Genomic DNA, 15,127 nt, shown 5'->3' on the forward strand with positions numbered 1-15,127 from the left:
CAAAAGTTTTTCTATAAAACTCTGACAATCTCAAACAGGCACTAACTATATGACACAGCAACACCACTTCTAAGTATTTACCCCAGACAGGTGAATAACTACATTCGCACAAAAATCTATATGTGACTGTTTACAGTCATTCTAGTTAAAATAGTCAAAACCTTAAAAGAACCCAAATGTTACTCAACAGGTAAATGGATAAACAAAATCTGGTACATCCATACAATGGAAAACTATTCAGCGATAAATGGAATGAATTATTCATACATGCAACAATATGGACAAGTGGGTTTTCCTACATGGAAGAAATCAGACTAAAAATGGTACATATTACGTGACTCCATTTACATGGCCTTCTAGAAAAGGCAAAACTTTAGGGACAGAAAACAGATATGTGATTGTCAGATCTTGGGTTTGGACAGAAATTGATCACAAAGGACCATGGGAGAATTTTACAGGGTGTTGGAACTATTCAACATCTTTGTTATGGTGGTGGGCACATCACTGTATGCATTTTTCAAAACAGAACTGTCACTAAAAGGAGCGAAGTTTCATTTATGTAAGTTATACTTCAATAAACCAGGATCTAAAATAAGACACCATCATTTTGGATGCAAAGAGTATGTGTATGTGTGTACACACATATATGTGTGTTTATGTTAATAGCATACATACATACACATATATGCATATACGCATAAATATGTTTTTTCCTAAAGGACAAACACACAAAAAACTTAGTAAAGTGGTTGTTTCCAGTGAGAGAACCTCAGGGATTGAGAAATAGAGAGGTAGAAGGAAGAATTAATTTTCATAGTATATCTTTTTGGCATTTGCATATTTTACTACTATACACAAGATATAGATTATTTAACAATGAATAAAAATATTAGAGTTAGCTGCTGGGCTTCCTGTTTCTCTTTGGGGGATTTTTTAGTCAATAAAAGAGTTCAATCATGGGCTTTACGGTCTACCATTGAAGCTCTCTTGCTTTATGTGGAAAATTTGACTCAATCTTCTCCACCCACCTCTAGAATCCACACAATGTATTCTAAAGTTCTGACTATTCCAATCTCCATCACTTCTCCTAAGAAGAAACAGCCCTTTCCTGTTCATCCTCAGTTACTTAGGTTACACCTTCAGCAGTAACCTCTCTTTATTCCTACATATCATCTTCAATACTGCCAGTATAAGTTTCCTTAAACAAAAAATCACATCAACCCACTGCTGACAAGTATCTGTTGCTCGCTTTTGCTGGAACAGAATACCTCTTAGGGTTTGTTATGGTTTAGATGTGGTGTCCCCAAAAAGCTCATGTGTGAGACAATGCAAGAAGGTTTGGAGGAGAAATGATTGGGTTATAACCTTAACTAATCAGTGAATTAATCCCCGATGGGATTAATTGAGAAGTAACTGGAGGTAGGTGGGGTGTGGCTGGAGGAAGTGGTTCATTGGGGGTGTGGCAATGGGTACATATTTTGTATCTGGAGACTGGAGTCTCTCTCTGCTTTCTGATTGTCATGTGAGCTGCTTCCCTCTGCCACGCTCTTCCACCATAGTGTTCTGCCTAACCTCCAGCCTCGAGGAATGGAGCTGGCCTTCTGTGGACTAGGACCTCTGAAACTGTGAGCTCCCAAATAAACTTTTCCTCCTAAAATTGTTCTGGTTAGATCTTTTAGTCACAGGAGCAAAAAACTTACTAAAACAGGATTTGACTCCAACCCGTCTTCCCATTTCATCTCTCTATTTATCTCTTGCCATGCTCAAAGCAAAAGGGAGCATTGCACTGTTTCCCAAATATGCATCTATGTTTTATACTTTGTATATACTATGTCTCTCCATTTGTGATAGGATTTCTTTTATCATGATTCTTATCATACTTGAAAACTTGGCTTACTATCACCTCCTTTGTGAAATCTACAGTTACCCCACGCATAGTGTTTGGCTCCTTCTGCTCCCATAGTAATGGATTTACATTCACATTGGGTCATTTATCATAATATGCTCTATTTTTCTGTTTTAGGGTCTGACATTGAACTTCTTGAGTTCATAGTCCAATGTTTGTACATTTCTTTGTGCCTGGTAGAATATCAGCACACACACATATTTCTTGAATGAAAATATGAGTTACAATGTCATATACATGGAAGTTAAGGAAAAAAAATAGAAATATATTTTGAAACCACCAGCTGGCATCTCCAATTTCTTACCATCTTGGAATGTGTCATTAATTGCAATGACAGCCTGGAAGGGTTTGGTCAGTTCGGCCCCTTGTGCTGAGCTCAGGAAAACCACAAATGTCTCCAGTCCTTCAATTACTGGATACTGAGTATCATCCAAGATAGTCAAGGTGCAGTACTGGAAATGAAATCAAAGCAGAGTTTACTGAAGGCTCAACACTTAACTCTCTGCCTTTGGGAAACCAGGGCAGAGGTGGCACCTCCTCTTTTTCTGGTGGTCTTAAAGCAAGACTTTTTTTTTTTTAAACCCACAAAATGATAATCTCTTTATCACATCCTTTGGAGTTTATTTCTAGATATTTACATCAAACAAGTGCTATTTCTATTCTAAATTAGGATATTTGATGCTTAACAGACTACTTGGACAGTTTTTAGAAGATCCCTTCATACCTTTGTTTCTGTTTGTTAAGCTTGTTTTTAAAGAAATTAACACTAACAGTGTCATCCAGACTTATGAGTTTGTGGAGACTTTGATGTTGCAGACTCACCTGCTCAGTGACACCTGGCCCAAATTCCACCTTCCTAGAGCTGGGGACATAGTCAACTCCTGGAGTGGCAGAAGCTGGGTCAGAGGGCCGCGTTGCACACCAGACAGATGTGAAAGTGGAAAGGTCAGTACCATGGCGGATAACTGGAATCTTCACTGTGCCTGATTAAGAGATTTTATGGTCAACCTTGAACCAGAAAATCAGGGGGTTTTCAGAACACTGATTTCTTTCACTGCAACAGTGGCAGCTTTATCTCACTCAGTTGATCTAATTCAACTTTGGTGTGGTCCTATGCCCCCTCTGAGGAGGGCTGAGAGGTGACATTGCCCCTTTTCCCCTGACACCATGATCAAGAGGAGTTCCAGAGGAGGACCTCATGGAGATGGTGCTGGAGAGACAGCTCTCTAGGGAGTGTTCATAACAATGTACTGGAGAGAAGTGCCCATTGTAAACCATCTCAAGACTATTTAGGGAGAAGAAACAGTGACTGGGTCCTTAGCTAGAAAATAGTCAACAACCAGTTTGGGGGGACTCTAGGGAACCCAGAGCTGGATGTTCCTAATCGAATGTTTTAACTGGGCTGATTTTCCTATTTTCTCCAAGTGGTGCACATATCATTACTCAGACCACATGTGCTTATTGCTTATTTTAGGAATGAAGCTCATCTTCTGGTCGACTGTGACATCATATTTTGTAGTGTCTTAAAGATATTTGGTTATTTTCATAACCATGGTTAGAGAAAGGCTGACAAGAAAACCCTACCAATTGCCACATTTTTATAGTCAATATGCTGTGAGGTGACATGAAATCAAGGCTAGGTATTTGGATGTGGGAAGGGAAACATGGTGCAGTCAAAAGAACAGAGTCTGGTTTAGCTCTGCCACTGTATTAGCTGTTTAATCCTTGGTCATTTACTTAACCTCTCTGGAACTCCATTTGCCCTTCTGTGTAATGTTTTCTCTTCCACAGAAGATCTAGTAAGAATGCATGGACTACACATGGCATGGTGCCTGACATTCAGTCTGTGCTCAAAAACATTAGTTTCCAACACTCCTCAGAATCCCTTCAAAGAGGTGAACGGCCCTGATCTGGTTCAGATCAATAGATACTCAGCATAGCTGCCATCCCCTCTGTCAGCAGCATACAGGGGACTTCAAGATTACTATGGAGCTGTAAGAAGGGCGGAGCCTGGGCTCTGAAACACCACGTGGGAGAAATTTCCCCACCAATTGCTTTGGACAGATGCGTAACTGGAAAAGTTCCACTGTGTGAAGACACTGAAACTCTGAAGTTAGTTTGGGTGATAGAACCTCAGAGAGGCTCTCCATTACCTGCATCCTCACTGACAGTGAAAGCTGTGTTGCCCAGGGAGACAGTGGACGCATCATTGGGACCACTAATGAGCACCTTGGCCGTTGCCACCCTTCCGATGCGGGCATTGTCAGAAGCATCAGCCAGGGCAATCTCAAACTCCTCTTCTTCTTCATACTCACTGTCATCAATGAGCATGACGTCACAGGTGGACATGGTAACACCAGGCCCAAATATCACTCGACTCTCAGCAGACATCCCTCTAGATTTAAAATCTGAGCCTGATTCTAGAGCATAGAGGCTACTGCCCATAGCAGACTTAGGGACTGTGTAGCAAATTGCAGATACGATGCTGCTTGAATCACCTGCAATACAAATGGCAAGAAAACCAGCACATCTGAAAAAGCGCTTCTCAAATTTTAGACTCTCTGGTCACTTAATGAGCTTGGTTCCCTCTGACACATTCGAACTCTATCAGTTAACCTTCCAGAGTTATAGTGTTTTTTAAACCTGTAGTATAAACTGCTTGAGGATTTAATATACTCCAGATACTTGCCCAAATAACTGAAAATAGATTTCCTATTCTGTGAATTTTGTGCTCTGTTAATTCACAAGTCTGAGAGCCCACCATCTAAGACCACAGCGGGTGAAAAGATAAGAGACATATTTGGTACTTTAAGTAGCAAAGTAATTGTGTCCTGAAGGTAGTGCTGTGAGCACACTTCACTGCCTTTCTGGATAAACTTTGCACTTTAATTTTCCCTGAGAGAAAGAAGCTTGTTTTAAAACAGGAAGACAAAACCAAATAAAAATTGCCTCTCTGTACAAATGGCTTTACTTATGAGTGCTGCATGTCTCTTGGTGATAGCCTGTTCTGGCCTGGCTTGGTGGCCTAGAGCAATCAGTGGGGCTTGCCTGTTTTCCAAGGGGTATTAGCAAGGTTTTGTGCCATCTACAATACTTGTTACACCAATACCCAGTGAGCAGATTCAATAATGAAACCTGACATCATCGTTTACAGTCATGGGGATTCCATTCCTACCTGTTTTAAAGTCTCAATCATAAATCCATAAATCTTTGTTTTAATTTTTTGAACCCTCAAGAATTGTCTTTTGTTTCTCACACAGTTTATTTCTCATCTGAGCTCTATATATGATACTTAGAAAGGAAATCTTTAAATACATTTTCTGTCTTCTAAGAACCAAGGTTCTATACTTGCTTCCTTGACCAAGGTTACTAAATATTTTATGGATTGGGTGATTGATTAAGAATACTTTGTTCATGAATAATTTGCAAGGTTAAATATAACCAGTCTTCTAGTCTGACTTAAGAATAAATGGAGCTCTAACTACTTGAATTAAGAAGAGAGGCCTTCGAATAGAACTCAGTAAGGGTGGAATCTTTATTAGTGCTGTCTGGGGATGAAGTGGGTCAACACACACACACACACACACACACACACGAGTTAATATGACATATAAGCACTTGGCACAAAAAAGGGACTCAAGGATCATGAGCCATTATTACATCTCCTCATCACCTTTGGCACAACGGACCTTTTCTTTCAATCGGTGCATATAAAAAACCAGCACTCTCGTTGACCCGGTAGGTCTTCTTATCAAACTCCAATGTGGGTTCGTCCTCGGTGTCAGTGATGGTGACCTTGGCCTGGGTGAACTCCCCTAACAGGGCGTATGCTGGCAGGCTGAGCTCCACAGCAAAGCTCTCAACCCCCTCGAACACGTTGTCATCGTTGATGACAATGGTGCAGGACTTGGTGTCTTCTCGCTCATCAAACTGTACCTGCCATAAAGGGAACACCAGGAGTTGAGCCTCTGTGTTTCCTACCCTGGTCCACAGGAGTATCCTGAGAAAGAGCACCAAGCCCAGTGGGTTGAGCACTGAATTAAACAGCTGGGTCCTCTAACCCTTCTCCCTGCTGCACTGCCTGGAGCCCTCAGCCACCTCTTTCCAGTCTTCACCTGGACCTTTGGGCTGATTTATTGTATGGGACCTGGAGGGTAGAGCCGACTCCTACCATTGGGTGACTATAGAAACACAGGTAATATCACTCATATCCTGTTTTACTAACTCACTTGGGAGAGCAATAACCATCATTTACTTACTTAGTGCTGACCTTGGAGTATGGGGTTCTAGGCTCAGCTTTTGATTCAGCTTACTTCCAAGCTGGGTAAGGTTATAAGACTATGAATATCAGATTCTTCATCAGCTAAATAACAATAATAATTTTCCATTTTATAAATTTACTGGGAGGACCAAGAATATTTTAAAGCACTGAACAAATATATTATCATTACCATGACCATCTTACTCAAATAACTTAAATTTGACATAGAATCTCATTGTACTAAATAGAGTTTAAATTCGTAAAAAGTTATTTAAACAAGCCCACCTAATTTTAACTTTATAATTAACTAAATTCTTTGCCATTAAAATGGGCTAGAACTATAACATGAATAAATTTAGTCTAATACAATACAGAGAAATTATTGGATATGCACACAATTATGAACTTAAGGGAATTTTCCTGGTTTTATTTTGTTGAAAAAATGAAAGGGAAAGGAAGGAAGGAAGGAAGGAAGGGAGGGAGGGAGGAGAGGACAGGTAAAGCCCTCAAATGAAACCAGGGATATGAACTTGCCCGAAAGTGAAAGGGCGGGACCTATACCCTGTGCAAACCGAGAGAGTTTAAACAAGTGTAAAAATTAGTCAAATAAACATCTAGGGCCACACATATCTGAGAAACACAGAATTTAATCAAACAGAGAATTATTAGCACCTATCTACTTGACTAATCAAATTAAGTTTTTACTAAACTCTATAATTCAAATCACCCTCAAGAAAATGAAAATGAAACATTCAATAGATCTCTATTTAAGATCTAGAAACCATTCACAGTCCTTTGTCTTTTCTTGGGGGAAAAAAAAGGAAACCACAAGAACATGCTGTCTTAGCCTTTTGCTAAAAGATCCTTTGGCTTATCTGTTCTTTTCTAATTCTTCATTTAAATTGAACATAAGAGGGCTCAGCTTAGTCCAGCTGATTTCTGAGCTCAATTAAAGGTTCCAGCCCACTTTCTTTTACAGAGATTTGTGTTGCCATAGAATACTGAAATTACTTTCAACATACATTGAATAAGTATTAAATGCCTAGCATAAAGGAAGACAGACACAGGGCCCTTTGCCCTAAAGGAATTGACTATTTTTTCCTTCTCTTCTACTGTAGCTCTCTCTCTCTCTAGTTCCTGAGACCTTGCTCATGCTAAGCACACACTCTACCCTGAGGCACCTCCCTGGTCTCCTCACTGCTCCCTTTTCTTGCTTATTGCCACCCTGGTGCTAAGGACCACAGGCACATAGATGACTTGCAAGTTTCTCTCTTTACCTCAGACTCCTCTCCTCTGTCCCTGCTCTTCTATACAGCCGTCTAGCTGTTGTTTCTAAGGCAACTCACACTTAACACGTCCAAGGCAAAGTCACAGCACAAATCCATCAAACTGGCTTATATGCATGAGGCATCATCATCTGTCTCTCCCTTCTGTCCCACTATCACATCCACTGCTAAATCCTATCAATTCCTACTGATCTTTCCAATCCATCCACTTCTCTCCAACTTCACTTTCTAACTGAAGCCCAGGCTCCCATCATCTCCAACCTTGCTGGATCAGGTAAACTCAGGAGTCAGGTCTGTAGCCCACCTACCTGGCCAGCATACTCCACATAGTCCTGCTGTCCAGGCTGGGAGCTGACCCTGGAGCTGGAGCTGGCTGTGCCTTGCTCAGTGCGGCACAGGACGATGGCGTACTGGTTCAGGTTCCCAGTCCTCTGCACAGTGACGCTGACAGACCCCGCCTTCTCACTGACATTGTAGCTAGAAACACAGAAAAAGGCAGTCACTGAAAATCAGTCCCATGGCCGAGAAGAAACCACTTGTTCAATGCCTGTCTCATCTGTTTGGTGATTGGTGTTAGGCAGTTCAGAGAAGAGGCAGTTTTGTGCCTTCAAGAAACCCCATGGAGGGCTGGGCAGATAGCCCTGGGTTTGATCCCCAGCACCGCAAAAAAAAAAAGAAACCCCATGGAAACTGAGGAAACTTTGTTTACTTGGAACAGACACAGTGTCAAATGAACTAGGACACTGAGGTGGACCTTTGCCCATTTTGAGAAAGAGTTGAGTCAGTCATTTATAAGATGGATAATACATAGGAGCTATGAACTTCAGAGAAATTACAATCTCTCCCTCCCATGGTAGAGTAATCAGAATAAGCCAGTGGGCCTTAGGGAAGCTGCACAGAAGGCTGGTAAGGACTTAGCCAAGGTAGAAACTGGCTCAGTCTGATCAGGGAAATTCATAAGGAAGCCAGGGTCGTGCCAGAGGTGAGAGCTTGAGATCCGAGCCTAGGTGACAAAGGTGTTGAGACAAATGAAGTTTTATGTCAATGGGGAGGAGACGGGATAAGTTTAGTGTACTGCTAAGGATCTGAATTGCTTTTCCAAGTAGGAGCCAATGAGGGTCATATGCCATTAACTCATAAGCGTCTAGGTTTGGAAAGGCCATGAGAGAGTAGGGAGTCACTGGGCATAGTTTTAAATCACTCAGGACAGCCACTGGACTTTGGTATGTGTCTTGCTGCCGTGAGGGTTTGGGGCAAAATGCTTTTGAGATCTCATTGTCAACTTTAAGGCCCTCTCTACTACTTAGTCCATCAAACCTTAGAGGGTTATAGAAAAAGGGATGAGTTAGACTGAATATATTTAATTTTGAAGGAGATACAGCCAAGAGGCAAATAATAGCAAACAGCAAAAAATTATACTTTAAATTTGATTCTTACTGTCCTGTAATTCTCCAAGTGTCTAAGAGTAGAAGAACCTATGTCTGGGCACATGAATTCAGGTTTATATATGAGTTACAACTCACACATGAATTGTCATGAAATTGGCTTCTTATGGTAGTAAGTCTCTGAATATAGGTTTAAAGAATTATTTGGCCCAGAAAAAAAAATAAACCTAGTTATGATTTTTTTTTTTTTTTTGGTACTAAGGATTGAACTCAGGGGCACTCAACCACTGAGCCACATCCCCAGCCCTATTTTGTATTTTATTTAGAGACAGGGTCTCACTGAGTTGCTTAGGGCCTCACTAAGTTGCTGAGGCTGGCTTTGAACTTGCGATCCTCCTGCCTCAGCCTTCTGAGTCACTAGGATTACAGGCATGCACCAAAGCGCCCAGCCCTAGTTATAACTTAACCTATGAAATCAGCACCATGCATGTTCCCCTCCTGCATCTATCAGTTTCTCTCTGTTTGCCTCTCCAGCTCTCTAGCAGCTTAGGAAAATACCTTCAAAAGCTGACAACATTATACCATGACTTTGATATACAATTCTGTGAAAATCAAAGGAGCTAGGGGAGAATACAAGTGTGAGAACAGAGAGAATACAGATGGTAGGTGAGGATCTCGTTGATGTTGGCCAGGATTATTTCCAAAACTTGGTTGTCTTCTTTAAAAAAATAAATCCTATTGGTTTTACTGGATTATTTTCCTTTTTTTTTTTTTACTTCATAAAGAAAAGTTTTATTTATTTATTTATTTATTTTTATTTATTTATTATTGTAAACAAATGGGATACATGTTGTTTTTCTGTTTGTACATGGAGTCAAGGCATACCATTTGTGTAATCATAAATTTACATAGGGTAATGTTGTTTGATTCATTCTGTTTTTTTTTCCCTTCCCCCACCCCTCCCACCCCTCTTTTCCCTCTATACAGTCCTTCCTTCCTCCATTCTTACCACCCTCCTTAACCCTAACCCTAAACCTAACCCTAACCCTAATGCTAACCCCTCCCACCCCCCATTATATGTCTTCATCTGCTTATCAGTGAGATCATTCGTCCTTGAGTTTTTGAGATTGGCTTATCTTACTTAGCATGATATTCTCCAATTTCATCCATTTGCCTGCAAATGCCATAATTTTATCATTCTTTATGGCAGAGTAATATCCCATTGTATATATATGCCATGGATTATTTTCTAAAACTTGAAGACTGAAGTGAAAAATACTTGTAGAGAAGGCAGTAAAGCACAATGGTTAAGATCACTGAGATTAAATCCTAGTCTTACTGCTTATTAACTATTTGTAAGCAAGTTACTTAACCTTTTTCTGTTTCTATTGCTTTGTTGTTGTGGGAACAAGAAGAGAATTCATCTCATAATTCCAAGTAAATATTGTGATGCATGTCAAGTACCCAGCACAGTGCCTGGTATGCACAGTATTCAATAAATATTACTATTATTATCACTGTCATTTTTGCCATTGTCATGACCACCACATCTTCCACAGGTGACCAAAGCTGCCCCCACTCCGGGGGGGGAGGATTCATCCTGATTTCTTCTCATTTCCTCATTTGTTTCTCAAAAAGGAAAGCATAGTAACACTTGTACCTGGTGTATTTAAAGCTGATGAGGGACCACTGGATATGGAAGACATTATCATTGACCACATTGGGTTTACTGTCTTTCACCAGAAACTGAAAACTGTCCATCATTGCGTGGATCTTCTCCTCATGCAACACGTAACGGATCAACCCAAAATTCACATCCTCTGTGAGAAAAAAGACTTGATGTGAATGCACTGGGAATTAACCTGGAGATACAGAGACAGCCTCACAGATTCCCACACCAACCAACCCACATAGGTTCTTCTTCTCATGGGGCATGGGCAGAACTTATTTTGCCAAAGACATAGGTGAAATAGTCTTAATTTATGTCTTTAACATAAAATTTCCCCCCAGATTTTAAATAAAATTCTATAGTCCTGGCTAACAAAAGACCTGTCTTTATGTACAGAAAGTATTCTTATGCTGTTACAAAATGAGAATCCCAGGGTCTTGACAGAAAGTCCTTCATGAACATCTGTGGAATGTGGAAAGGCAAATTCAAGAGTTACAGAGAATTCTTGGACTGCATCCTCTGTGTGTAGCCTCACACCCAGCCCTAAACACTGGAATTGGATTAAAACAACCCATACACAAGGTCCAACTAAAAATGTGCTAGGAGAGAATACACAATTGAGGACGGGGAGGAAAAAATAAATATGGAGCATGATATTCAAGATGTAGTGTGGCAGCAATGGTTCCCAATGAGTCCCATCCTCAAAAGATGCCTAGAAGTGTCTTGTAAGAAAGGAAAATGCAAAACGATCTGCTTTATGAAATCCAAACAGGAAAACATTTCTTTTGAGCAACCTATACACATTGACTTTAATTTCTTAACCAAAGATTTAAAAAAAAAAAAAAAATAACAACAGAAGCTGGGTGTGGTAGTGTGTGCCTATAGTCCCAGCTACTCAGGAGGCCAAGGAGGGATGATTGATTGAGCTCAGGGGTTTGAAACCAGCCTGGGCAACACAGTGAGCCACCATTTCAAAACAAAAATAAAATAAAATAAAAACAAACAAAAGCAACCACAATAATTCTTAGAGAACAAAATAAATCACACAGGATCACAGATCTTTCATAAACTCTGGTTATTTTTTGTTTTAAAGAAAACCAGGCCGTGCCACATATCCTTTTCAGGAGACCTAGCCCAAACCTAAAGGTAGGACACGGTAAAGATGATTGTTTTTTTACCATAGTTTAGAGTAACAGGAAAAAAAAAAAAAAAAAAAAGGAGTAAAATTCACAAGGTGGATGCTAGACACTAAAAGATCTATTTGTTTGCAAATAGGTTACTTGGACATAAGTAGCTGCCAGTGACTATGAGGAAGAACAGGGATGCAGAGAGTGGCATTTGAAGAGTTCTCCCATTTCCAAGTTCCCCAGGTCCCCACCCTGGGTGAACGTGGAAGCAGCCCTGCCCGGCTGCAGCTTATTTTCCAGGAAGCCGTGCTTGGGGCCCGTCGTTATCTCATAGACAAGTTGTGAGTCCTCCGTGTCTGGGTCCATGGTCAGCAGTTCTTTCTTGGTGATCAGGTTGGTTGCCTGGAATAGAAAACCATTAAATTTAATTCCTGAAGTGGGAATTAAAGCAGGAACAAGACCCTCTGACTCAGATTTAATTCAGTTCAACAGTGATTTACTGAGCGCATTTACTACCTAGAAAATTCTGTCAGGACAGGAGACGCTATGAGGATAGAAACTAGTCTAGCTTCTGTCCTCGAGGTATTCACTTTATTGGGAAAGAGAGGCTCAGGAGCAAGGTCAATATGGCAAGAGCTATAATGGAGATATAAAAAGAGTGCTATAGACTTTTTGGGAGAGGGAGAGATTAATTCCACTGGAGGTGAGCAAAGAGGGATTTGAGGCAGTGAGATTTGAGTTTGGCCTTGAAAGGAGGTTGGAACTTTGAAAGAATGACACAATACAGAGATGATGGCTATTTTTAACCTTATAGGAGTCAAATGTATTGCTTGAAATTGAGTATAATAAATGTACCAAACCCCAACACTACCCAAATATACTGGCTAAACTTTACTCATTTGTTCAACAAATACTTAGTGAGAGCAAAGACCTGAGGAGAGAAAGGGGATGGTCAAGAGTATTAAATGTCAGTAAGTTCAGTAAGATAAGGGCGGATAATTGACTTCTGAATTTAGCAAAATAGAGGTTACTGGTGTATTGTAGGAGTGGAACTGGAAAAGGAGAAGAAAAGAATCATTCCGAATATTGAGGGGAAAAAGTCAATTAGGGCATAAGAGGAATCTGCACTAATTTTGTTCATTTTAAGAAACCAAATTGGTTCATTGGGAAGCTCTGGCACAATAGTTACACACATGACAACTAATCAGTTCCAGGGAGATGGAAAAAAGCCACAGCCTCAAGGGAATACCACCCACCAAAGTAAGAAATCAGTTCTGAACTAAAACGAAGAAATGCATGTGTGTTTGGGTGGGGATGTGGATTGAGTGTGTGACATGTTACCGCGTGCAAATTATGGCCCATACCTTAAAATGACCAAGGTGAGAGAAAGAAACAGAATTCCTCTAGTACAAAACACTGGCTTCTTTCTCATTTTTGGCAGACACTAAGTTTTTCGAAGTCTATACTCCTCCTCTCCAGTTAAGAAAGTTGGAGCTAGCACCTGCCTGCTAGGCTAGAGACATTACCTCCCAGTCTGCCAAAAAAACACCTGGGTCAGGTGACCAATTTTTTGGCACTGGAAAATGAGTATGAATGACATGTTCAATTTCTGCGTCACTTGCACCATGATACAGAAAATGATACCTAAATGACGACACTTAAAATGAAGTTCCCTGACCTCTACTTGTCCATTTTTTTCTTTTCCTCACACTGGAATATTGATGAGTTCCTGAAGAAATATGGCTATGTAGTCAACAGAAATCCCCTAGAAATGGCAGAATAATACGATGGAAGGAATCTACCGACATCTCTAATCGGTCAGGTACAACTCCAGACTGAACTCCTCTTTCCACCCTACACGTGAAAGCAAACAAACACTTCCATCTTGTTGACCTGCATTTCAGGGGTGTTTCTGTATTAAACTATATATGATCCTTTTTCATAGTCTAGCATAAAATATATTATTTATTTATTTATTTGTATTAACTTTTTTTTTTTTTTTTTGCAGTGCTGGGGATTTGAACCCAAGGCCTTGTGGTTGCAAGGCAAGCACTCTACCAACTGAGCTATATCCACAGCCCCAAAATATTTTAATTATATAGAATAATGGGGTTCTTCATGGCATAATCACCTAGGCAAATTACATACTTCAATCATACCCATCCCCCGTTACCCTCCTTTCCATCCTCTCTCATCTCCTCCTGATCCCCTTCCTCTTTTCCAATAGTCTCCCTGCTACTTTCATGCCATCTTTTCTCCCTAGATTCCACATTTGAGGTAAAACATATGATACTTGTCTTTCTGAATATGACTTATTTTGCTTAACATCATATCTCCAGTTCCATCCATTTTTCTGCAAATGACATGATTTTATTCTTCATGGTTGAATAATACTCCATTGTTAAACTACCCTCAATCTTAACCAATCCTGCACAATCTTAACTCATAAAGAATCCTTACCGAGCTCACGCAGCTTGCCCATCTTAGGAAAATCAGCTCGCTTAGGGAGTAATAATCATAAGTTGAACTGGAGTTCTTCTCACTAGTCACTGTCCAAGTCACTTCTCACTAGTCCAAGTTGGGTAGCGTGGAGGTGGCAGAAGGGACAGGCCTTACCTTGCCATCCATATACTCCAGCCACTGGAGCCCCAGGTTGGTGACTATCCTAGGGGTGCCATCATCCACTGGGAGGATATCCACTCGGAACTGCTGGGGTGCTGCCGTCATGATCTGCAGGGGCATAAATGAAACTCAACATCCACAGCCGTGTGGCACTGGGGATGGACCTAGGGCCTCCTGCACACTAGGCGTGCATGCCGCCTCTAGGCCGCACCCCAGCCCCTGTGCCATTTTTAGTTGAGATCAACACTGTCCTAAGATAAAACATTACGGAGTGTTTTCCTTTCAATGACCTTGTTAACAGTTTCATCGGGCGTGACAAAAATAATCATTAAAATGTTAATGTCGATGTCTCCAGGTGGGATTGTCAGACATGAAAAGAGGCATCCACGGGATAAGATTTTCTTTTTTCCTTCCCTCTTCTAGGTTTTTGTTCTTGTTCTTGCTGTTTGCTTGTTTGTTTTGAGGGAAAGTATTTCTGGGGGTAAGGGACGGAAAAAAAGAATAAAAGCACTTGCGGAACAAATGAACGGAAATTTAGATTTTACACACACACACACACACACACACACACACACGCGCGCAGGTCTGATCCAGCGCCTCGCTGTCCCTGAGTGGCCACCACAAACCTGAACACAGGGCAGCAGGATGCTAGCTTTTCGATCTTCTACAACCCATCTTGTAAATAATTTTCCTTTTTGAAATGATACCGTCCCTTGCCAGATCTGCTGTAACCTTTTCTGTTTAGAAGAGGGGCAACCCTCTTACTGAGACATCCTGAAATCTTTGTTCTGTTTTGAGAGTCAAACTAACAGGAGAGCAGCTACAGAGGGAGAGAAGAACCACGGTGACAGCTGCCAGGCAGAGCGGCAGT

At 40.8% G+C, this 15,127-nt stretch overlaps 1 protein-coding gene across 1 annotated transcript in view; it reads right to left on the reverse strand.

Annotated features, from left to right (window-relative positions):
* Nucleotides 1–15,127, reverse strand: part of Fras1 (Fraser extracellular matrix complex subunit 1) — a 439,675-nt gene that overhangs the window by 60,059 nt on the left and 364,489 nt on the right. Inside the window, exons 51-58 of the mRNA XM_047566389.1 lie at nt 14,251–14,364; nt 11,886–12,036; nt 10,499–10,658; nt 7,762–7,930; nt 5,596–5,842; nt 4,060–4,404; nt 2,729–2,889; nt 2,211–2,358 (exon numbers count right to left, since the gene is read on the reverse strand). Of these exons, the coding sequence (XP_047422345.1) occupies nt 2,211–2,358; nt 2,729–2,889; nt 4,060–4,404; nt 5,596–5,842; nt 7,762–7,930; nt 10,499–10,658; nt 11,886–12,036; nt 14,251–14,364 (1,495 nt within the window). The remainder of the gene's footprint in view (nt 1–2,210; nt 2,359–2,728; nt 2,890–4,059; nt 4,405–5,595; nt 5,843–7,761; nt 7,931–10,498; nt 10,659–11,885; nt 12,037–14,250; nt 14,365–15,127) is intronic.

This window comes from Sciurus carolinensis, chromosome 10 (assembly GCF_902686445.1).
Source record: "Sciurus carolinensis chromosome 10, mSciCar1.2, whole genome shotgun sequence".
In the NCBI taxonomy this organism is placed as follows: domain Eukaryota; kingdom Metazoa; phylum Chordata; class Mammalia; order Rodentia; family Sciuridae; genus Sciurus; species Sciurus carolinensis.